Source organism: Cyprinodon tularosa, unplaced genomic scaffold (assembly GCF_016077235.1).
Source record: "Cyprinodon tularosa strain WSP-4 unplaced genomic scaffold, ASM1607723v1 ctg329, whole genome shotgun sequence".
In the NCBI taxonomy this organism is placed as follows: Eukaryota; Metazoa; Chordata; class Actinopteri; order Cyprinodontiformes; family Cyprinodontidae; genus Cyprinodon; species Cyprinodon tularosa.
In genome coordinates, this window is record NW_024039040.1 from 825,822 (window position 1) to 850,665 (window position 24,844).

General features: G+C 36.3%; 1 protein-coding gene across 1 annotated transcript in view; it reads left to right on the plus strand.

Moving 5' to 3' along the window:
- The window catches only part of vipr2 (vasoactive intestinal peptide receptor 2), an 85,483-nt gene continuing 60,639 nt past the window's right edge, over window positions 1–24,844 (plus strand). Inside the window, exon 1 of the mRNA XM_038293556.1 lies at window positions 1–248. Coding sequence (XP_038149484.1) covers window positions 198–248 — 51 coding nt within the window. The 5' untranslated portion in view covers window positions 1–197. The remainder of the gene's footprint in view (window positions 249–24,844) is intronic.

Sequence of the window (24,844 nt, forward strand, 5' to 3'; positions counted from 1 at the left end):
GAAGCGACCAGTGTGGATACAGGACATCACCTCGTGGGCTTTTCCACCTCTATTCTGCAGCCTTTTTAGAGTTTAAAAATGATTCCAGCTCTTTTCATTAGGAGGAAACCCTCTGAAATTGAGCTCAAATGAAGTGACTTTTGCCTGAATTTCTTGTTATGACAGCTGACTGGTTTGTGTCTACTTGAGGACTGATCATGAGAAGTTTGCTGCTCCTCACGTTTTTTCTCTGGATGTGTCCACTCAAGGTGAGTCTTCTATCAGTAAAGGTCATGTTGGGAGATTTTATCCACTTAGGAAGCTATATTAGACTTTTAGAGGCCAAATAGGGAGGATGAACAGATGTTCATCCTCATTATTTACTGACATAAATAAAATGCCACAGTTTTATGAAAATGTTTACTCTGATTTATAATATTCCTTTTACTTATTTCACAGTGCTTTGAGAAAAGAGTAAAACTAAAACCTATTTTATATCCAAAATTCACTTATTGTGGGACACTTTAACATTGGTCTATGGGGAAATGGTCAGAGGTAATAATGTTATCACATAATAAATCTACTTGTCATTTTACAATATTCTAGCTGAAGCAAAACATCCATCAGTTTCAGCAAAGGAAATGTTTATATTGTTACTTTCTGGCAAAAAAAGTTTTTAATATAAATATTTTACTTTTGGTTCTGTATGTTATGGAAACATTTGAAAGTTATTTATCGTGTATATTAAGTAAATATTTAAAATTGACATGCAACCACAATTTTGTTCTTCTGATTTGAAATTCAAAATCTAATAAAACTTTAATGGTTTAAAAAAAAAGAATCAAACTATGAAGCATTATTTCTTCATAGAAATAATAATAAAAAAAAATAAAGCAAAATGTTGTTTTGGATGTGGACCTTTTTTCATCAGCGCAATTAAAGTCAGTAAAAAATGAATAGGATTTTTTGTCTTTTCATTCAGGCACAAATCTCAAATCTGGTTTCCTTTAAATGAAAAGAAAACTTCCTCAGAGCTGTGGATTGAGGTTTCCTTCCACAGCTGTCTTTCAGCCATGGATGGTTTTAAAATGATCTTAAATACTATAGTTGGAAAAGAGGTTTTCACACATTAAAGAGCCAGTTTTATGAGACAAAGGTGCCAAATAATATTAAAGCTGAGAGGATTAAACCTGTTTTCTTAGTAACACTACTGCATCCAGAGGTTTGACAAAATTAGTGAAAGAAAATCTTATTTGGGAGCCTCTGCAAGCAGTCATTGTCTTACCAACAACAAGTGGCTAAAATTAGATTTACTCTTTCAGTCTTTTTTGCTTATATCATCGTTTCATTTGAATTATAAAACTTCCTCCATCTAAATCTTCAAAATAATCCATGTGACAGATTTGAACTTCAATACTAACAGACTATGAGTCTAACAGTTAAAAAACACTGAGACCATTTTAGGTAAAACCAAAATATAAACAAATTTTCTTAAACCTTAGTGAGTCAGATTTTTACCATTAGGAATAAAAACATAGGACAGCCTGACTAAGAGCAGTTTTTCAAAAATGGCACCCTGTAGTCTACTAATTAAGCACTTTTACATTTAAGGAACAATATCATATTGATTAAAGTAAATAGTTTTGGGTGTAAGAAGATCTTTATGCAGCAATTCAACCCAAATGAAAATACAACATATTTGTATTCATTTTGCAGCAAATTTTGTTTCTAAAACAGTGATAGACACTCAGTCCTCTCATTTTTAAAGCAAAGCTGATTAGAAAAGTTTCTTTTTTTTAATTTTCTAGCTTACAATCTAATCATAAAATGCTAAGCTGCTGAAAAACTATGAAAACTAATTGCATCTTTTTCAATTACAGCAGGCACTGGTGATTTTTAACTGCTGGAGCAGAAGCGTCTGAGTGTTGATTAATGAAGCTTATTTGTAGAATTAACCTCATAGTGTTTGACCGTTCATGACCAAGGCCTCCTCCAGCTATTACTGCAGTTTTATTGTTTTTTTTTCTTTTGTCTGTCATAAATTATCAGCCCTGTCTCAGTGCTTATTCGCCTCACAGGACAAACAGTGGAAGCAGTCTCTGTATCTGCCTTCCGGGGTCGTCGCTTTAAATGCAAGCTAGGGTGTAAAATGTGCTTGTCACCCCAAACAAATGTGTTTTTAACCGCGTAAAGCCATGCATGCTGCCACCTCCAATGCAGACAGGAATGGCAGCTGAAGCAAAAACCAATCTGAGGTTCATCTTCTGACTTGCTGAAATATTATTTCATTCAATTAGTGACTAATCTGGATTCATTTTTTATTATGCTTAAGGGCACAAAGATCAAACTCAATCATTTAGCAGTTTTAAGTTAAGCCGTTGGCTTTTAACTCAGAGTTTAAGCACTATTACTCCCTTAGTTTCAAACTGCACCGATACAATGCACAGTAAGTGGAATTAGGTCTGATGTATTTTCTCTCCATATAAATCCACGACTATTTCAGCATGACGAAAATAAAACAGCATCTACAAGACACTACAGGCAGCAACTCTTGTAACATTTCAACTAAAATGAAATATAAAATTTTTAAAAATAAAAATGAGACAGAATAACTGGTCCAGTTTAGACGTCCTTTCCTCAGATAATTAAAGTTATGCCAGTAGTATGATGAAGGGCATATTGCACAGTTGCACAGGGGTAAAGTGCAAAACACAGGTTCAGTCCTGCACACAATACCCATGGGTGGAAGTTTCAGCCTGTTGACCTTTTGCTGCATCTCTTCATCGTCTCCCTTAATCACATTTCCATTTAGAATACTTTCAAATTAAGGCATACAAAACAAGGCCTAACAAAAATAATAAGAATAACATGGGGAATATTGGCAGTTCCCCACCACATTTCAAGGGGCACAGATCCAGGGAAACACCTTAGTTTGTCATTTCTGTTGGCCAGCACTTGTACAACCTGTAGTATGAGCGCTGATGTTTTTAAGCACCTGTAGGCAAAAAGCCGTTTCCATCCAATGGAAATGCAGATTTTAAGCTAACTTTTAAACGTTCCATAAAAAGGAAGAGAACATTTGTGGTGGTTTCATTTGATTTAAAGGGAATTTACCAAGCACTGCAAAGCGTTATGTCATCGGACATTGTTCACATTACGCCGACACGTATGGCTGTAACAATCAGGAGGTGGAAGCTGCTATCTAGCACTGATTACAGATCAGTAGTGGAGGAAAGTTTTGAAGAATGTGTTGCTATTGGAAAAGTTGTTCATATGTTACCATGTCAGGTATTAACGGCAATGTTGCTTCTGGCCATGTATACGTCAATAATAGGAACATTTGAGAAAACGTGGACAGCAGAAACAACTGATCATTCATGTGAGGTAAAAGTTTTTGACGTCAGAGCTGATCCAAAAGTACCCTCAAGCGAGCATACAAAGTTTTTTTGCAAATTTGGAGGAGGTTTTTCTCAAGCTTTTCTGATGTGATATTTTAAAATGTGCATTATAAAAAGCTGATGGAAAATTCATCCAAAGATTCTTAAATAAGTTTGGGAACATTTTTATAAAAGCCAAGCAAATGTCTGGTTTCCTCTGATTCAAGCCAGTTTTGTGATTGCCATGCCCAATGTCTAAGAATTTGCACAATGATTAAGAATTAGTGAATTAGTGAGCCACCGAACCAAAGTGCCACTGTGATTGTTTTAAATCCCTGCTTAGGATAAACCATTATGGTAAAAAAAATAAAATAAAATCTATTAAACAATCAATTGGACCAATCAGTGGTATTTCCTCTGCCAGAACATATAAGAAATATATTTAGTACAATCTCTTTAGCACAGGAACAATATCAGAGGCAAGGATGTGTTCTACGGTGGGTCCCAGTCCCGGTGTAGAACTGATCATGGTGATAAAAGGACAACAGCAAATACAAGCTTTGGCATCTAAGGAGGAAGGTTTCCACATTTAGTCTGCACCTAAAAGAGGTAAAAATGCTCAGTCTGCCACAGGATGTTTCAGTCTAACTCATTAGATGCTGAACGTTTTGAGATCTGAAGATTTAAGGTAATTATACACAGCCATAAATGCATGTTGACATACACTGTGTCTGATACATATAACTTCCTGTGTGACATCGAACAGACTGATTCTTTTCCTGTGTAACTTCCTAGGATTCCTCCTCCACTCCATTTCAGTTTTACAAATTCTGGGAATTAAAAATAAATCTGTAAGGAAAATAAAGTTTCTAGATCACAGATTGGAAGTAAAGATAAGATCAGATGAGGAAGGTGCAGGCTTTCTCTCAGAGTGACAGATTTTGCCATAAAACTACTACAGTACATACCTCAGATATTAACTTTGAGATATTGTAAATAAATGTCTTCATTCCACAGCAATTAGAGAAGGAATTCCAGAAGAGAGAGCCTGGGCTCTACTTCTTGGGCCTTAGTAGTCTAATGTCTTCATGACTGCCGTTTCTGATGCCATATGAGAGAAGATGAGATTTGTTCACCTGTCAGATCAGTACCTGGAAAACTGATGCGTTGCTTTCTTTCAGCAGCCTGTTCTTTATTGCTATTTTATTGGATCAGCCCCAAATGTCAAATATTTTCTTAGATAAAACTCTTAAAAGTCACTGTTTTTTGCTCTGTTTGTTTTTTTAATAGGATTTTAAAACTGAAACTGTCTGAAATTTTCACCAGTCTATTTAAAACTCTAAAGGTGGATCTGGCTAAGGACTTTATAACTCGGAAAGAATGTCAAATATATGATTTATTTATTTATTTATTTTTACCATTGTTTAACATTTCCTTGTTTTTTTTTGTTTTGTTTTTTTAACCAAGTAAACAATTTTAGATGCTATTCTAAATACACTTACACAATCTAGGAAATTAGCAACAATTTTACAAAAATATGAATATGAAATATGTATTATATAAAGATGCTAAATTAAACATAATATTGTTTTGCCAGCTGTTCTAATCTTAAAGTACAAGTAAAACCACATGTTTTCACTGAGGCCATTATTTTTAATGTCTGCGAATAAATGTGCCTAAATTATTGCTGTTTGTTTAGGAATTAGGATTACAAAAATACTTTTCATTTCTCAAATTCTAGAATAATTAGATAAACAGATTATCATTTTAATATGTTCTTCAAAGTCATATATGTACATGCTATGAACCTTTCAATAATCTTGGATCCCTAGATAATAAGGTCCTGGTTTAGTGAACTTCTTATTGGTAAATTCACAAAGCTACCGGTAAGTTAAAAGTATAATAGAGAATTTTCCCAACCATCTCCAATGTAAAATAAAAAATGCACATGCACAACCCTGTACCCACTCCCAAGTGGGAATGCCTATCAAATGTGGGTCCATTTCTCCTCCTGTACGCTCTGTTTAAAAGTTGCAAAGAGGATTTGCAATTCTTCCACTATGTCAGTAAAAAATGGGGATGAGCATGTAGGATGGCCTTACGTAAACATATCACCAGAATGATTGACAATTAGGAGGACCACTTATTTTAAAGATCCACTCAGAAAAAGACCATCCTCTACTACATCTTTAACTAGTAGCAAAGATGGGTGTATCTTAAGATAACACCTTAAAGTCCTTTCTACTTCCATTGGATGACGTAATGTAGGATTTGGAGTTATCTGCTGATTATGAACTGGATGTTGGCACACAAATCTCTTCCAACTGGAAAAGGATTAGTTTATTACAAAGAAACTTAAAAAAAAACAACATTTTTGATCTAAGCACTAAAGCCAATCTGTGGGCACAAAAGAAAAATTGCAGGTTTCTGTGAGCAGGGCGGCTAAAAACACATCAATTAGTTACCACAAAAAATTTGCACAATTTCCAGCAAATTATTCTGTAAAGCTTGAAGCAAAAAGCACCAAAATGCTTATTCACACCATAAACGGTAACTATGCCGGATAATGTATGGAGGTTTAATATTTTTATGTGCTTTTAATTGTAAATGCACCACCTATGCTAAATGTTTTTCATAATTAATACTGAAATAACCTTTTTTTTTCTAACTTTGCCTTTGCAGGTTTTACAGTATAATCAGATTCTTTATTCATGTTGAAATTAACCTGCAATTTGAGTCAGATTTTTTTTCAACGGATCTTGGAGCAGAAATAGGATCCAGCAGCCGCCCTCAGCTTTTGTTTCTATGGCAATCCTCATTAAAACTGTTGCTTTTATATTTTCACCAGTGCTAACCTTCATGATCTGCATGTACACTTAAAAGACTTTTCCTTTACAATTTCCCTTACATGCTTCCCTGCTACTCTATACACAAGTGATTTAGTCCTTGCAGAGTTGATTAAAAAACTGTTTGGATTAGTCCGGCGCACTGTCACACATATGTTTGGGAGAAAAGCCCAAAGTTTGGATAATGGAGACAGATCCTGCTATAAGAGGAATAACTCTGTCATTTATGTTATTCTACACCAGTGATCTGCAGACTTTGGCCCACCAGATGCAAGCAGGTTCTTAGCATTAACAATAGATAAATTAAGATATGAGTCTTATTCTACACAACAGTATAGGCTGTCTTCAGCAGAGCTTTTATCTTTAAAGAACTAAATTTAACTCATTTACAAAAATATTTTACCAACAATTTTTTCAATTATTTTCTCTTAAACCCCTAAAATAACTAAAATGATCAATAACTGTTTAAGCCGAAGGGCTGCAAAAATCTTTCTTTAATACAAATAATTGACTTCTTGTTCGTTAAGTACTTTTGACAGCTGGGATAAACAGCTGAATTTTACTGCCAACCCAAGAGCAAAGTAAAAAAAGAATCAGGGACTCTTAGTGAAATTTTGGATAAAACTGAATAACTTCAGTAATGTTAATCCAACCACAGCTGAATAAACCAACACAAACTGGAAGCGTTGAAGGCCTCTCAGAGCATCTCAGAGGGAGGCAGCTGTGGTGAGCTCACAGCAAAGGGAGGACATAATGAAGGAAGGACTCTGCACAGATGTCAATGTTTTCTCCATAGCACATCCCGAAGGGCAGACATAATTTGTGTCATACTGACAGTTTTTTTTACAATAACAGATTAGGTTCATCACCAGAAACAGTTAAGCAGAAACCAACTATGTTTATAAACTATTATATCAAAGAATTACCATAATTAACTAATTTTTTTTATACTAAGGTTTTCTTTTAACTTTAGGGGGTAATCTAAAGAATTTCAACAACATATCAAATCCCTCGCAGATTTTCTGATTAACCCGATTACAGACAGGCATTTTTGTTGTTGTTGTTGTCAACAGGGGCGGATCTAGAAAAATATTTATGGGGTGGCAAGAGGGGGGCAGGAATTTTTTAGGGGTGGAAACATATGGCATTTGTTTACACTGAATTTAATCACAGTTATCACAGTTTGGTGAGAATAGTATGTACAGTACTAGTGCTTCATGTGAAACAGTTCATATTAATAATATATCGTACAATGTGATCTCACTTAATAGGAGATAGAAGAATGATAACACTACTTCTAGAGGGGCCTTATGACAGGAAAGGTATTAAGGTAAGACACAGGTGCTGAGTCGCAGATGTGTGAGATTGACTGTCAGAGAGGCAGCTTTGCAGCATTTGCACAAGAAGAAACTATAGAAAGAAAAACATCAGAGATCTATGGACTGAGCTGTACTACAGTGAGCAGAACTACACAGTAGAAATAAATGGGTCAAAGCACCCGAACAAGGTACCAGACATCCATGTATTGTTTACTCTGAACACACATTTACCCCATTTGTTCCTCAGTAACTTGACATACAGCAGTTAAGGCAACATGAAAGGGACTTTTATGTTGCTTCTTTTCAGATTTGTGGAGATTTTGATGTAACATACAGTACCTGCCTTTTTGTTGATTTGTTGATACAGCAGTATGGAGGACCAACTCTGCCATATTTAAAAATAAATACAGAAATAAATAAATGCTTAATAAATAAATAAGCATACAATTAATTGCCACCAAAAATACAAACAACAAATAAATGTAAGTAGAAATTAAATTATACAGCTAGTCATAAAGGTATATAACTCTTTTAGTTGGCTTCTTTATTTCTTTGCCTTTTTAATATTTACCTTATTTATTTTTTTGTCATTTATTATCTTCAACTTAATTTTTTAATTACTTATATTTTTAAGTATTTATTTATGTGCATGTTATCATATTTTTGTCTGTTTTATTCTTCCTTTGTATTTTTTTACTCTAGTTATTTCTTCGCCGCTATTTCTTTCTGCCTGCCCTTTTAACATTTCTGCCTGCCATTATAATTTAATTTCTAATTACATTTATTTGTTGATTGTATTTTTGGTGGCAATTAATTGTATGCTTATTTATTTATTGAGCATTTATTTATTTCTGTATTTATTTTTAAATATGGCAGAGTTGGTACTCCATATACAGCTCTATCTACAGCATATTTACATGCATGAAATATACATTTTGCTTGTGAGTATTTTCATACGGGTCATTTCTGGATAGTTTCATATTATATATACAAAAAAAGAAACAACAACACTGATTCATATTAAGCAGGATTCACACCAGTATCACATTTTTAAATTTTAACACTTTTGGTTTTATTAAAGGAAATATCAGATTTTCTCAGGTGCCAAAACAAAATGTAACGGCTCTGTAAAGGCTCACCAGAGAGTAGGGCTGCAACTAACGATTATTTTAAAAATCGATGAATCGGCCGATTATTTTTTCGATTAATCGATGAATCGGACACAAAATATTTTTTTTATATTAACCTCTTTATTCCAAAATAAACATTTTAGACAGAACAAACAAGCACACACGTACAGGTTTCTCATTAACTGTACTGGTGCAATATGAAAAATAAATGTTTGTGTTAAAACTATGCAAACTTACATGAGAAATGTAGCTGTACATCCACAAAATATAGGATACTTTGTTTCATAAAGCGCAAAAAAAGACATTTTTGTTTTTAAAAGCCCCTAAGGGGTTCAAACAATAGGCCCCCCCCATTTCAACAAATGAGTTTTTTTTAGACTAGAAGAGTTCTGCCTTTTAAGACAGGAAAGTATAGCAGTTAAAGTTGCTACTTGAGAAAATACTAAACCATAGAGATAAAAATAGCCCTGTGATTCAAATTATAAATTGTATTTGGAATAAAAATGAGAGAACTAGGGGTGCTAAAAAACACATCCTCCAAAGACAGATATTTACATGGGAATGTGGCAGATAATTAATTGACATATTACTGATCTTGCTGGATTTTATTCTGCTTTACTTCCATAAATTGCAGGATCTTCTTTACTTTATCTTTGCCAGAAGATTTAAACTTTAAAAGCCTTGCCCTCATAATTTGCAAATTAATTTATTTATAAAGAAAATATAAACGCTGCTTAAGCTAATTCAAATGAAATTAAAAGTAAAATAAGAAGCCAACCTTATCACTGTCTGTAACCTACTAACAAGCTAAGGAAAGCATCAGATGAGCTAACTGTAACTTACGTTTCCCCACTTTAAAATGAAACAAACATGGTTACTCATCCTGCTGATGAGCTATCTTCACTGCCATTGAAGGCTCCAACGTGTTTTCTTTTCAGGTGCTGCGTCATAACAGTGGTGCTTCCGTGCCATGCTCATTTGTTTTTTACAAAAGTTGCATGTTACGACTTTTTTCACTTTACAAAGCGCAGGCTATTTTAATTATTGTGATCAATTTGCGCCGTCAATCCCGGCGCATGCGCGCTTCATTTGCAGTCTGGACGCTGAGGGTAAACTCCTCACTAAAATCCTGCGGCTCGCACTGCACGCTGAGAGGGATTCTGTGGGAGAGGGAGAAAGGCGTTGGGATGGGGGAGGCGCCCCACGGCAGCAGCTGCCGCTGGAGGACAAGAGTAGGAACGATACATGCTTTCACGTAAGAGTCTCCAAAAGCCGCCAGTGACACCGTAAAAAGTCGCCAGATTTGTCGCTAGTCGCTTTTTAAAAAAATAGTCGCTGGAGGGGTCTGAACAGTCGCTGAGTTGGCAACACTGCAACTGCGGCGCTGACTCGCTCCGCCATATTTTTTTTTCTTCCCCGGGATGACGGCGGCGGCGGATGACGCATTAATCGCGCGACACAACTAATCGATGATTAAATTCGTTGCCAACGCTTTTAAAAGTCGATTTTTATCGATTTTATCGATTCGTTGTTGCAGCCCTACCAGAGAGCATAACATAAAGTTAACATGACTATAACAGCTGAATGCGGCGACTTCCATGTTGCTCAGCAAAACGCTTCACAACTTTATTTAGATCCAATGCCTTTGTGCGTTTTGATTTGAGTGCAACCAAACTTGATCGTCTCTTTTCTGTCATAGTTGACCGCAAATACGTCTTTATGAGCCTGAAACGTCAGGCCTAACTAACATCATAGTTAGAGAAATAACGTTCTGCAACCTGATTTTTATCATCTGTAAATCAGCATTGCAGCTATGCTAGCAACATTGTGCTTTCATTATGATTTCATTTCTCGATAGATAGTTAATCAATTTTTACCTGTTTCATCCCGTGTCTCCTCTCCCCATGACCCCTGGCACCCTCGCTTTAGCCCATTCGGTTTTCAAAACAATCAGTCTCAGTCGCTCTCGCGTCATCTCGTGCTGCATTCACTGGCAATGTGGCAATAAGAATTATTGTCTTGACGCCAAAAAGAGCCCAACAGATTTTACTTTCACAAGATGAGCAGTATGGCTTTCGCTATAGTGTTCCGCTTGATTTATAATTCATGCAGGGAGTATTACAGATTATATGGACACTGCAATGTAAGTAAAACAGGAAAGAAAAAACAGAAAAAAAGGAGAAAAGATGAAAGAGGAGATAAAAAGGAGATAACGATAAAACATCCAGTCAGCTTCATCACATGCAAAGAGATGTAAAAGAACAGCACAACCAATAGATACAGTATAACAGATACAATAAAATAGCACCTTGATACTATCACAGGCATTTAAAAGCTAGATGAAAATGGTGAAGAATTATAAAGCGGGAAATCTTGAGAAAGGCTTAAATCAAGCTTAACAATTGGTCTTCTACTGGTGCATGGAAAAAAACAAAAAAAACCTGCCTTTCCTGTGTTTCTTGAAAAAAGGGCTAAGTAGACTGAAATGCCCTATTGGAACATGGGGATTAGACCCTCTTCAGGGCCATGTAATGGGGGATTTTGGGAAACAACCTCTTTCTCTCAGCTAGAGCATTGAAGATGGGTCAAGGCTGGGTCCTCAAACATGACAATGACCTGAAGCACACAGCCAGGATAACCAAGGATTGGCTCTAGAAGAAGCATATCATAGGTCTGGCCTTGCCTAATCAGTCTCCAGACCTAAACCCAATAGAGAATCTTTTGAGGGAGCTCAGACTCTGTGTTTCTCAACGACAGCTCAGAAAACTGACTGATCTAGAGAAGATCTGTGTGGAGGAGTGGGCCAAAATCCCTCCTGCAATGTGTGCAAACCTGGTGAAAAACTATAGGAAACCTTTGACCTCTGAATTGCAAACAAAGGCTACTGTACCAAATATTGACATGTTTTTTCTCAGGTGTTCAAATGCTTATTTGCCACTGTATCATAAAAATAAATAACTAAAAGAACATAGATTGCGATTTCTGGATTTTTATTTTATTTCTTTTAGATTATGTCTGTCACTGTAGACATGCACCTACAATGACAATTTCAAACCCCTCCTTATTTTTTTACTTGGGAGAACTTGCAAATTAGCTTGATGTTCAAATACTTACTTTTAGGGGTGTGAGAAATAATCGTTTTGGTGATATATCGTGATATTCGGCTGCCCAATATAATATCGATCTTTCACTTCTTAGTATCGATAAAAAAAAAAAAAAATGGTTATATAAAACATAGATGGGAAAATGGGCTACCTCTGCACCACCACTCTGGCAGAAAGCGCTGTGGAGCCCTTTAACTGTGCGTGCAGCACCAAATCTGTATTTGAGGCAGTCACAGTGGAAGAAAACCCCAAACAACATGGATAATAGTACCTAATCAATATTTTCTGATGAAAATATACAGCACTTGCTGTTTTATCTCATCATTTGATTTTGATAGCTGGGGAAAATATGGCAATATATAGCGATACTGCAATATTGTGATAATATCGTATCGTGACCCAAGTATCGCGACATGTATCGAATCGCAACACTCATGCCAGCAGCAGCAGCCCTCTCCTGGCATAGCAGTGTGTGACGTGCTCTGATGGAGGTTTTTTTTTCTGCTTTATTTGGCAAAACGTTCATTTGATTTGTGTTTATCTGACTGTGTTAATCATTATTTCTCCTACTAGATGAAAAAAGGAATAATTTATTATTATCTGAAGAGACTAGCTTTGAATGTGGTGAGGTCACAAGGATGCTCCTGTTCCAGTTTACATAGATGTATTCTGCGTGCTCCTGGTAACGAGTCCATAATTTCTTGTGTTCTTGTCAGGACAATACTTGGTGAGAACACAAGTCCATACTCTTCTTCTTCTTTTGATTTGCAATTGGCCATGTTTTACAGACAATTTTAATATTTTCTCAAGGAAAAGACTATTTGTATTCAATGTCTCCATCCATTTTATGTCTGGGACAAAAGCATATCCGCAGCAGACATTGGGTGAGAGGTGGTGTTCCACCCTGGGCAGGTCACCATTCAATCAGATCACCACACAGAGACAGACTGGGCACACCACACTAAGCACACTCACTAAAAGGAACAAGAGTCCAATTCACCTAACAATCAGAGAACACATGTATGCACAGGAAGAACAAGCAAACCCAACACAGTATCATCATTTTGATACTGGGATATCCTTGCAATGCATGAATAGTTTTTACAACAGTATTTCCTTCAGATCAAGGATAAGCTGCAGAATGAAGTCATCACCTTTAGATTTTAAATTGCATCCAAGTCTGCTAAACTGATGCTGACATTTATTTCTATTAACTCTTAACAGAATTTGATAGATATTAAGTGACTAAAAATCAATTTAAATTACTTTCTTGAAAAGGATTGATTTCAGCTGAGATATAAAATCAATTCATGGTTGTTATAGGGTGCAAGGGACATTAATAAGCTGTAGAAAGTGACATTTGTGAAAGAATTTAACAAAAAAAGGAAACATTGGTGTCCCAGAACTGTCAATGTGTCGTAATTAAAACACATATGTGACACCGATGGGATTTCTTCAATAAGAGATAACAATCCTGGGATCTACATGTGCTGTTTTTATCTAGATCCTCAGAGCAACAGAAGACAGCAGGGACTCAGGCGCTGACATCTCTTCCGGAACATCGGTGTATTAACATTCTTCTCTGTAGAAGTGAAGGAAGTGTGGATCTGACCCAGTACAGTCACAGAAAACGTCCTCTGTTCCGCTGAGAGAACACGCTGCTAGCAGGGGCTCTGGTCGATATCTAGCACCACAGAGGACATTTAATACTGGTTTACTGTTATATTTTTACCCTCTGACACATATAGTAGAATTTCTTGCTTGGTAATTAGTTTTTCCTTTTAAAGGCAACAGAGTATTATGTTTCTCCCCTTTTTTCCTCATTAATAACCGCATAATGAAGGGGAATCCATCTAAAAGACTATTAGACTTGTTTAAAAAACCATAACCAGGCCAAATAAATAAAACTTATTTGAATAAAATAAGTTCTTGCATTCTTATTAGCAACCAAAGGTCCGATTTAAACTCTTATCATCCAAGGTCTGTGCTGTGTATATATGTTGAAGCTAATCAAAGTGGGCTAATGGGTTGGGTGATGACTGTGGGGCTCGACTAGCCGAGTCACTTGGGATTCACAGTGGGGGTTGAGATGTAAAGGCTGCAGCTACTCTCTCTCCTATAGAAATCTACTGTATCAGTGAAAAACTGCTGTGATGCCAACTGGCTGATCTACAGACAGCTCCACCAAGATTTCCGTAGAGAAGACACTGTATTGCAAGTAAGAGGAATCATTCATAGTGCTGCTAAAACTCTCAGAAAGCAGAGAATCCTTAACTGTTTTTGACATTAACGCCTTTATTTTATATAAGAATGACACATTATCATGTTTCACTTTATGCTTTGGTCGGTGAAACAGACCTAAGAGCAGGAACAATGAATTTTGCAGTGATGATGCTTATGGGTGAATCCTCTGAGTAACCTTGCAGGCCTGCAGCAGATGGTGAAGTCAGGGTGGGGTCTCCCTGTGGGGCCCTGTCAGAGGTCAGCAGTCATTTCTGTGGATGTCCATTTTTTTTATATGCTTTAGATTTAGGGCAGCTCCAGCCTGAGGGTCCGAGTGGTCGGCCCATTTCCCTGAAAGACCAGCTGGAGGAAGAAACCAGCAGCAGTCATCACTCCAACAGCCGCTACCGCTGAACTCTGACCGGACTTAAATAAAAGAAAATATCCGATGTAAAATGACTGCTACATACTGAGGAGGATAAAGACTTCGTATCAGTTTAAATTTTCCAAACATGCACAGTATCTGAATCATGTGTGCCTTTGGCTGCTGTGAGATAAGAAATCTGGACTATCTGAACAATCAGGCAACAGTGTGTCAGCTCTGTCTCCTAACAGGCTTCAAACAGAGAGGCTGATAAAAACTGTCAACATGCTTCAGGGATCTGCTCTACAAATACAATTGCCCTTTTATATGTTGGATGCAGCATTGACACTTAAGGTTGTTTGGATAGACTCTCACAGAGAATGAATAGAAGGATTTTTGCACTTTATATAAGAAGTAGAGATCAAAATATCTGAGTCAACATTTTATATATGTACTATACTGTGTTGTTAAAAATAAGAAAACAACAGGTTACCGACACAGGAAATGACACGCGAGTCAACCATCAAACAGATTGTCCGTTACCTCTTGGATGATGAATCAGCCACTCGGCTTTTAAAGCCTAAGCCTTAAGAGTCGCATTGGGAATTTCCTGGTTGGTTTCACTGCACTGTTTATGCAATGACAAATCCTGCCTGATGGTCCAAGATATGGTAAGAAGGCAGGCAAAGGTCAGGAAAACAGAGACAGGTAGCTACAGTTGTTAATCAGGCATGGGGTGAACGGAGCAGCGATAAAGCGAGTCTGGCAGGAGAGAGGCAGAAAAAAACACAGAGGGCAGAAGCAAGGTCATAACCTACAGATCAAAATGGTAAGACACTGGATGTCTATCCAAGGCAAGGTGTCTGTGGCTGGAAAGAGTTACTGGTGCACATGGGAGTTGGATTTTCTGACTTTTCAGCTGAAATGCCTGAGAAAGTCGGAATAATGCATCATACACAGTTTCTCAAGCCTAGATGGCTGCTATTCTTTTCAGCAGTATATACATTTTCTTGCTTACATTGCCCTTCTAAGATCATGTCACTATAACATTTAAATGCTTTCCTTTGTTTTATTCTCATTTTCTGTTGATGATTCCAACAGTTTATCTACACCAATCCCATTTTTTAGCTCATTATCCTTCCAAAAATCTTGCTGCTTTTAACAGCCTATTTTGTCAATCCTGTCACCTGACCTTACTGCCTGATCTTTAATGATCATTTGAAAGCTAGGAAAGCTTAGCCTCACCTGAGGACCTTTGAGCTCATATTGACAAAAATCACCAACAAAGTCTTTGAAAAATAAGCAGTACCACTATATATGCTGCAGGGGTCCGTTTCACAAAGCAGGTTTAACCTCTTAAAGTCAGATTTAAATTCTCAACTTTAACTTGATCTCGCCTAAGGTTGGAAATTCTGAATTTTCAGTTTCAACAAGGCTGATGTGAGTTAGTTAACTCAAGTCTGAGTAGGTCCACTCAGAGTTGACACATGCATAACAAATATAAAAAGCCATTATCAGTGGAGCCCCGATTCAACGAGTCATGATGACCATAAATAACAATGGTCTAGAACTAGCACTTGAACTAGATATTTTAATGAAGAAAAACTAATTGGAGAAAGTGTTTAAAAGACAGAGAAACAGCACTACAAATGCAAAGGAGAGAAAGATGGAGTAGAAAAGATTTATTGCTTAAGGTAACTGTATGGCAGGCTGTTTTAACATTTATTAAAAGCATTCTCCTTGCTGATGTTCTATTTGTAGATCACTGAAATAGAATTTGTCCAGGTCAAAATCTGTTTTGGAATCAGAAGTGTAGTAACAGATTTTTTTTTCTTTTCTGCAGAAACTGAATTTTAGTAACTACAGTAAAAAACTTTATTTACCTAGAAATGGTTAAACATTTTAAGTGGCCATTTTGACACTTATATAATTTACTGAATATGTATTTATGATATCTGGATTACATTTCTTTATGGTCAAATAATACAAATGCTCACCAGAAACAATATGAATATGGAGATCTATAATTAATTTCCATTAATCAATTCATGTGTAATCTGTAAATAATGTCAGCAGTTCTTCAAGTACTTAAAAAAAAAAAAGATCCGCATGTTGTTCAGATTAAACAAACCAAAAACAAATAAATCGCATATGCTGTTACCTGGCTTGTATAATCCTATCCCTATAAATATTAATTCTCATTGAAAAAATGCAGATTATTCTTTAATAAGATCCTCCTCAAAAGGACAAGCATTGATTTTAAAACCTAATGTGTCTGATGAACCTAGAGAATGATTTTTTTTGTTTTTGTTTATTTTATTCACAAAATGAAAACAAAAATTTCCCAACTAAATAAAGACATAAAAACAATGTGATTGGCTCTAATAAGAGCAGGGACAGAGGACACTCTGCTCCCAATCAGGTTAGCTCTGGGGAGAATGTTGCTACCGAAACTGAAACAGATGTTGAGTAAACTCTCTTTGTGAAACTGAAAACTCAGTTTCCCTGACATCCGGTTTAGAAAACTTGTTTTTTTTTTTTAAGTATACCTGCTTTTTATTAAATAATGCAAATGCTGACTAGTTATATTAGGAATATGAGGATCTGAAATTAATTTATAGACATCCAGAATGTTTATTCTAGATGTGGAGAATGTCATTTTGTTTGAAATGGTCATTTAGACAAAGACACATTTTTTTCAAATATCAGGACTACATATTCAGTCAGTACATATCAAAATGGATTTCCATAGCCTATTGTGACCACAATAATATTACGGGATTATTTCTTGAATGGTAGTAGATGAATTTATCTATTTCTGTGAAATCTTCTGGCAGCAGGTGAAAATGAAGTCTAACAAATTTGTTCTAATATATAGAACCTGTGCATCATCATTGGTCATGTTGTTTCACTCTTGTTTTACACAGTAAATCCTAAGTGGCTGTTTGCAGCCGCCCTTCTGAATTAAGGAATTTGGAAATTGCTTTCCCCTCGTAGAATTAACATATCTATTTATGGGTAATCTGAAAAAAATTTCAGTTGTTCTTCATGTACTGTAAATATAACTAAATATTTACAATACAATATTGTACAGTTAAGAATTGTAGAAACCTCTCCCTATAGATATTTAATTTTCTGTGAAAAAGTGCTGATCATTCTTTAATAAGATCCTCGTCAAGCAGACATGCAATGTTTGTTTTTATAACCTAATGTATATAACGGACCTAGTAAATTATCTATATCTATATTTTTTATGCACAAAAATACAACCAAAATCGGACTAAATCAGGAACTAAAACAACGTGATTGGCTGTAGGGAGAGTGAAGACAGAGGACACTCAGATTTTACTGAAGAAAACGTGCTACCGACCAGGTTAGCTCTGGGGAGAATGTTACTTAGGTTGAGGAAACTTTCTTTGTAAAACAGAAAAGTCAGTTTCCTTATTTTCAGGTTTAGACAACTTAGAGTATTCGGTAAAACTGTTTTGTGAAACAGGCCCTAGAGCTTAAAAAAATGTGGCGTAAAATAAAACTTGAGCTGCAGTGAACATTTGGTCCAAAACAAAATAAAACCATTTTACAGAAATTAATTGAATTTCTATAAGTAGTAAAGGAGCTGGAGATGGAAACTAGCTCTTGGACAGTTGGACTTTGCTAATTGGTGGACTTTTTCCCTTTTACAACTCAATTAATGAAAAAACGATAAATTTCTAATAAAAACACTACATACGTTTTTACCCATTTAAAAAACCTGTGAATGGTAAAAACCTTAATCCCTTACAAAATAAAAAAATAAATGGACATCCGACACACCAGGATACAACACTAAGGTGGGGATAGAGGCAGAGAGCACTGAACATTGATAAGGATCAATGAGGACAAAAATGTTCAGTTGGAAGTCTGAAAACATTTGATCTTCTTTAGTCTTTATAAGAAGACATGATGGGTTCTTCATAAAGTTTACAAAAACTGTCAGTGTCTGCTCAGTGCTGATTAAAAACAACTATAACAACAAAATAATGATGACCCTTAATGATGAAAATAACCTCACATAGCTTTTAATCTATTGCTCACTACTTTATCCCACAATGCTAAAACAATGAATAGAATAAATGTGATGCCTTTTCAGTTATAAAAACAATGCAAGCTTTTCCAAGCAGCAATATTATCTTTAAGATTAAAGGTATCAAAACAGGGATTTTTTTTATCAACTCTCCTTGTTACCTGTTATTCTTTTTACTTGAAGCACATCTGCCAACCTGGTTTTAACAGAGACTTTAGCTACCGCATTCCAACACTCATTAAAACTTACAACATGATTGATTGGGCTTATTCCCATTCATGGATACTTTGCCAATATATTTCTAACAAACTTGAACTGTTAATCTAACACATTTATAGAATTATTACTGCTGTTTTTGAGCAAAAGAAATGTTTTTTTCCTTGCAAGAATTTTAGTTTATTTTTTTTCCAGAAGGAAGTTGGGATTTCCTACTTTAAAAAGATGTTTTGAGTACAGCACATGCCTGGTGTGCATCTGCTGCTACTCTTTGGACAACCTTCAGATTTCCTGTGCTTTGTAATTAGTCTATAACTCACACTGAAGGTTTATGCACCAAATGTCACTGTAGAGGTTTTGCAGGTCTATATTTTTTTTCTGGGCCTGCTTGTTGCTTCTGTAACCTCTGCTGCAATTCTTCTTCAGCAAAATAGGAGCTTGACCATCCTTCATTCACCAAAACTCATGTGACGGATGTCTGTAATTGTTGTGCATGACTGTTATTTGGCTCTAAATGGGTAAAATAAGGTGGATTTATTTATATCAGGATACTCGACACTTAAGAATTGACTTGTTATGAAGATTATGAAGCTGGAAACAAAGCAAATCTTTTATGTTTTCCTTTTTTGTTTTGATAATTCATTTTCAGTTTTTAAGTAGTAAAACTGTTTTTTTTTTTTAGCGGCTTTCTGACATATTTAATGGAGTAAATCAAGACTATCATCCACTGCTGACAAACTTATTTTGGTGTGATCCAAAAAAAAGTTTGTAATGGGATGGTAAATCTTGCACTTCTTAGAAAGTAAACCATATTTGATGAGGTTCTGTCTTAATATAATGTTGTTAAATCACAATCTGGGCTCATTTCACAGTTTGATAGTCAAAATAATCTTTATACATTATATATAACATAAGCTTCATTCTGAATTGTGTCTGTATGAGTGAAGACAGGGTAGAAAAAAAGAGAGTCAAATGAAAACTTGGTGACAAGACAACAAGATTAGTTATTAGCTTTTGTAACATTAGATGTTCACTAATAATTTGCAACAATTTAGATAAAATGAGCTACATGGAATTGGGGATTGATATGATTGACTAAATTTTACGTTGACAATTGCTACTTGATCAGATATAAATAAAGATAACAAAGTTTTTCATGCAGCAAAGAAATGAAAAAGCTGCTGCTCTCACATTTCCCTCTCATGATTGACCTGATAACTGCCAGGTGTCCAGGTCCTGTTGCTGTAAAAGTTGAATGTATTTTTTCTTAAGGTGGTTGTATTTAATGCTTTTCTGTAACCCTGTCAGGAACCTTAACATGGTAACTTGGGCACACAGTCTAGTTTCAATGAGCATTGCATTTTAATTTTACCATGAATTTGCCTGGATGTTCAACCCTGAGAAGATGTATGGTTATGCTTTACACTTTTTTTTTCGACTTTAGAGGCTACTAACTCAAACCTGTTTGGAAATTGCAATTCTGATGTTGATTTATTTCCATTTAGCTATTGCCATTTACCTGGATACTGCATCCTTAGAAACTCTATCTTTTACAGCTGTGACTGTTTTTACTGTAAATAAAGCTTTCTGTTTCACATGTTTAACGCTTATAAAAAATGATTGTATTTATCTTTTCCTTAATCTTACTTGACTGTCTATCCAGGGACCAGTTGTTGGGGAATGTCACCTAAAGCAAAAATTCCCAGAACCTTCTTCACCTTTTCTACTTCTTTCTTTGGGAAACTCAGGCATATTCCAGCCAGCAATAGGGAGATATCTCTCCAGGGTCTTGGGTTGTTTTTTGTTTTCAGGCATGATACCAGTGGGAATTATGGGAAATGGAAACTTAAAAATAAACACTTTTAATAGAGAGCAAAACTACTCTAAGAAGCCTAGCTTGAGAAAAAGGAGCAATTTCACATATGGCTGACTAAATATGAGACATACTATAGTGCTGTGAAAACAAATTTGACCCTTTATAAAGCTCTCATTCTCATCTCTTGAACAGAATAACTAGTAGAATTATTAAGGCAGTTTTTAAATGATGATTTCTTTAATCAAGGCAAAAGGCTATCAAACAACCTGTCTCTATGTTGAAATACTTCATTACTGGTTGCATTACTCTCTCTGGTAACAACTGCAAATAAGTGTTTGTAGAAATTGGAAATGAGTATTGCATTTCTGTGGGGGAACGGAACTGGTGTCATAAATCTGTTCTGTTTAATTGTTTTTGAGCTGGTTGGCTGCTTGCCTCTTCCTGCTCTTATGACCTGTCTAGGGGTCCAGATCATAACGTGAAAGATTATCCACCTTCTGACAAAACTTAAGCAGCCACAGGACGAAACAGAACAGTTCGGGATGATTTATTTAAGGAGTAGATTGGTTTTAGTTCACTACTCCAGTGGACTGAAGCAGTGGGATTTACTTCACTAACCCTCCCTGCTTTAAACAGATGAAACCTATTTCAAACAGAAAAGGCAGCTCATCCCTACAAGCTCTTTATGTCGGATAGACTGCAGATTTACAGAGAAAGAACTTGTTTCCTGTTTGGTGGATGTCGATTGTAGCGCCAGCATCTTCTTTTATGCTTCGTCGTTCAACAGGTAACTAATTGGCGCCCTGTAGCTCTTTGGGAGATCCACCAATTATGAACGCACACCTGCACCATGTTATTTAAAAGATGAGGAAAAAGAAGAACAAACAGCTCACACAAGGCATCTTATGACTGCAGTCATAACACTGATCGGCTCTCTGCTCTGCTCATTTCAGTGAGCAGATGCACCTGCTACTCTCCCAATTAACCTCATTTCTCACAGCAGTAAATTTGCCCATTCAAAGGTGCCTCTCCAGAACATCTGCTTCTAGCCTGCATGAGACTCATTGCAGTGTGCACCACCCACAGATCTCTGGATTTACTGGATTGCTGATTGCCCATTGGTAGTACAAGGTTCAGGTGAAACCACCGGCCGCCATATTGGTACTCCCTAGTTAGAACGGTCTCAGCATAAAGATAAATGTATCACTTTGAAACACACTTGGTGTTTCATAGCACAAGTAGATTACTTTGACTTCACATTGCATAGTCATTATAAAGTCAATGAAGTCTATAAATCATGTAACATAACATATAATACAAATCCATCTCCATGTTTATGGAGCATAATAATAAAAAAAGAGCTAAATTGATGATATACATGTAATAGACATGTATTGATTACATTGTTATGGTAATTACATATTATATATGATTTCAAGATTTCACATCAAGACTGAATTCCAAGTATATTACTGTTAATGCTATAGTATTTTTCTATTTGCAAATTATGCTTGAATGATGCATGCACTTTTATGCTGTCTGTGCATTAGCCTTTAAAAATGTCTGACTTGCTTTTTTTTCATCAATATAACATGCAATATAATACAGCACATGAGTTTTTCAAATGAGAAATACAACAATCACTACAAAAACGACAGCATCATCCACTCAATAAAGAATTACTACATTGACATTTCACAGTGAATTTAATGGCGTAACTATCGGTAAGCAGAGTATGCAGTTGCTTAGGGGCCCCGTCACTGACAGCTGGTGGGCCCCCTACGCAGTTGTGGACTAGGACGTCTCTTTGCAAATGTAATGGTGCGGAAAATTCTTCTTAAACCAACCTGATACTAGATCGACTGACCGGACCTTATTTATACCCCAACACATGGCAGATTTCCACATGATGGCAATAGCAAAGCAGACAGTGGTACTTTTAATTACTATGATAATAACTGTGTATAGTTCATTAGACGGTTGGTAAAAAATATACTCCTATAAAATGTTTCAAACCAAAATAAATCTGTTTTACTTCATATGGGGCCCACCCAGATAATGTATCGTTACACCATTGAGTGAATTTATTTCTCTTTAGTCTGATTACTATTTTTTATTTCAGTGGCTGACTCAGTCAATGTCTTCAAGCCGGTCCCAGATAGCCAGACTAATGTTACGCTACATACCATACTATGGGATACATCAATGTATATATAGATTTTCTTGGGTAGTTCATACACTGACTGTGAAATTATCCGTGAAATGTCTTCCCACAGCCCGCAAACTGCTTGTTTTTGCAGTCAAATGCTACACATGTAGGGATTTTTACAACGCATCTCTGTGGGAGAGGGGAGTACCAATATGGCGTCCAGTGAATAAATAGAGATCAGTGGCACCGCCGGCCTTCTTGAATACTGGCCCTCAGTCTTTTCTTAGTGGATTCTCTCTGGTCCTCTTCTGAACCATTTTTTCTGCTCAAAACCTGTCGTCATTCTGTCAGATATTGCATTGTCAGGTTGCAATCAGTCAGTTCAGTCTGTCGCCAGCTGATTCTGTCTCTTTATCTGCATTTTCAAGCCTGCTACCTGTTTCCCTGACTCCATTCATGAACAACAAATCTTTTAAATGCCTACATGTATCCAGCCGAATCATGGTTTCTCAGAGGTCCCCATATATCAATTGAATGTTTTTTATGATAGATAGATTGTATAGGGTTGAAACCTGTACTTTGACTGGCCCAAAACAAAAGATGGTGTTAGACAGCATTGGGGTTGATATCAAAGTCAGACACTGACAGCCAGATATTCTCCTTCAAGATTTTCTTGGAGAAAGAAGAACTGACGGTTCCCGCGGTTAAAACAATTTACACAACTCCAGAAGTAACAAGGCAGCCCCAACCCGTCACACTATCCATATTCTGTGTTTAAAATGTTTTTAACGCAGACATAACAGGACCAACACAGGTCAGTCTTTTTTTCTCTCATCAGTGTTTGGAACATTTCACTTAAGGTCTTGGGGAGAGTTAGGATATTTTTGGTGAATGTGACACAAACCCTGGTTTTGGTCAGCAATGGTTTTTACTGAGAAACACTCCCATTAGAGACTATTTTAACCGGTTTCTCTTTTTTTACTGTTGTATCATGAACTCTTGATTGACCTCCTGGATGAACCCCTGATGTGATCTTGGATTCATATGGTAGGCATGTCATTGTTGGTAAGGTTCACCTCCGGTCTTGGTTTCCTTAGTTTGTGGATAATGGCTCTCATTGTTTTTTGCTGGAACATCAAAGTCAGATAGAAATGGTGGTAATGGTGGTAATGGTTTTAAAAGGGAAAGAAGTCAATCCAGGCATGTTGTGTTGCCTGTTCATGTAGGCAGACCAATGTTGTTTAAGAGATTTTTTTTATCCTACATGTGTGGCAGTAATCAGGTCTTGGTTTGGCTGGTGAAACTGAGGTATAGAAAAGGTCTTCAATCACTGTTTTTCACAAATGGCCAGTTTGACTTAAATAGCATTTACATAAATCTCAATAAATAGGATCAACTGCATTGTTACACTAAAACACAACAGACTAGTGGACTATGAATATTTCCTGTCATTATTTGCAAACTAGAAACACCTTGAAATATCAAATGGGCTTTTGAAAATATATTTAAGGCATCTAACAATTTTCAGTTTTTATATGGACAACTCATCCTTTGAGATGAGCCGTTATCGACCTAAACTGGCCCTGGCTGCAGAAGCCGGTCTGTGATAAGCACTTTGTTCAGAATGGATGCTGCATCCTCACAGCCAGCTGTGATACAGGTGTTGCAACAAGGGGTCTGAGCAGCTGCCATCTTCAAAGAGATAAAATATAAAAAAGCCAGAGTAAATGGGCATGAGAGAATGTTGAAAGGAGTGAGAGACCGACTTGTTTTGGCAGCAGAAACCTCTAAAAGTGCTGCCAGATTGGGACAGTGTCCTCCGTGTACAGCAGATCCAAGCCTCGTTTCCATACATATACAATTTTTCTTCACCTTTAAATGAGTGAGATGTTCACTTCTGTCACAAAACTTAGATTCCGTCTGCCTTTAATCTAGTTTCTCTTTAACTTTTCCCAAGAGCTAAACCACAGCTGGAAATGTGTGTGTGGTTGTACTCTGCAGCTTCTGCTTCTTCTCCCGTCAAGTGAAGAACAGACAGACAGCAGCACAATACTGATCCATTATGGCTGAAAACTTAACAAACAGGACAAGATATGCTGCATGTTTGATTGACAGGTTACCTTTTAGACATCTGGTGCAGAGAAATCAAAGTTTAGCACCTCAGTGTGAGGTGATGTAATATCAGCAAAAAAGGTTCAGCACAGCTGTAATAATCCCTGGTATCCAACATAAGGGCGATAAAGGTGACTGATAGGGCT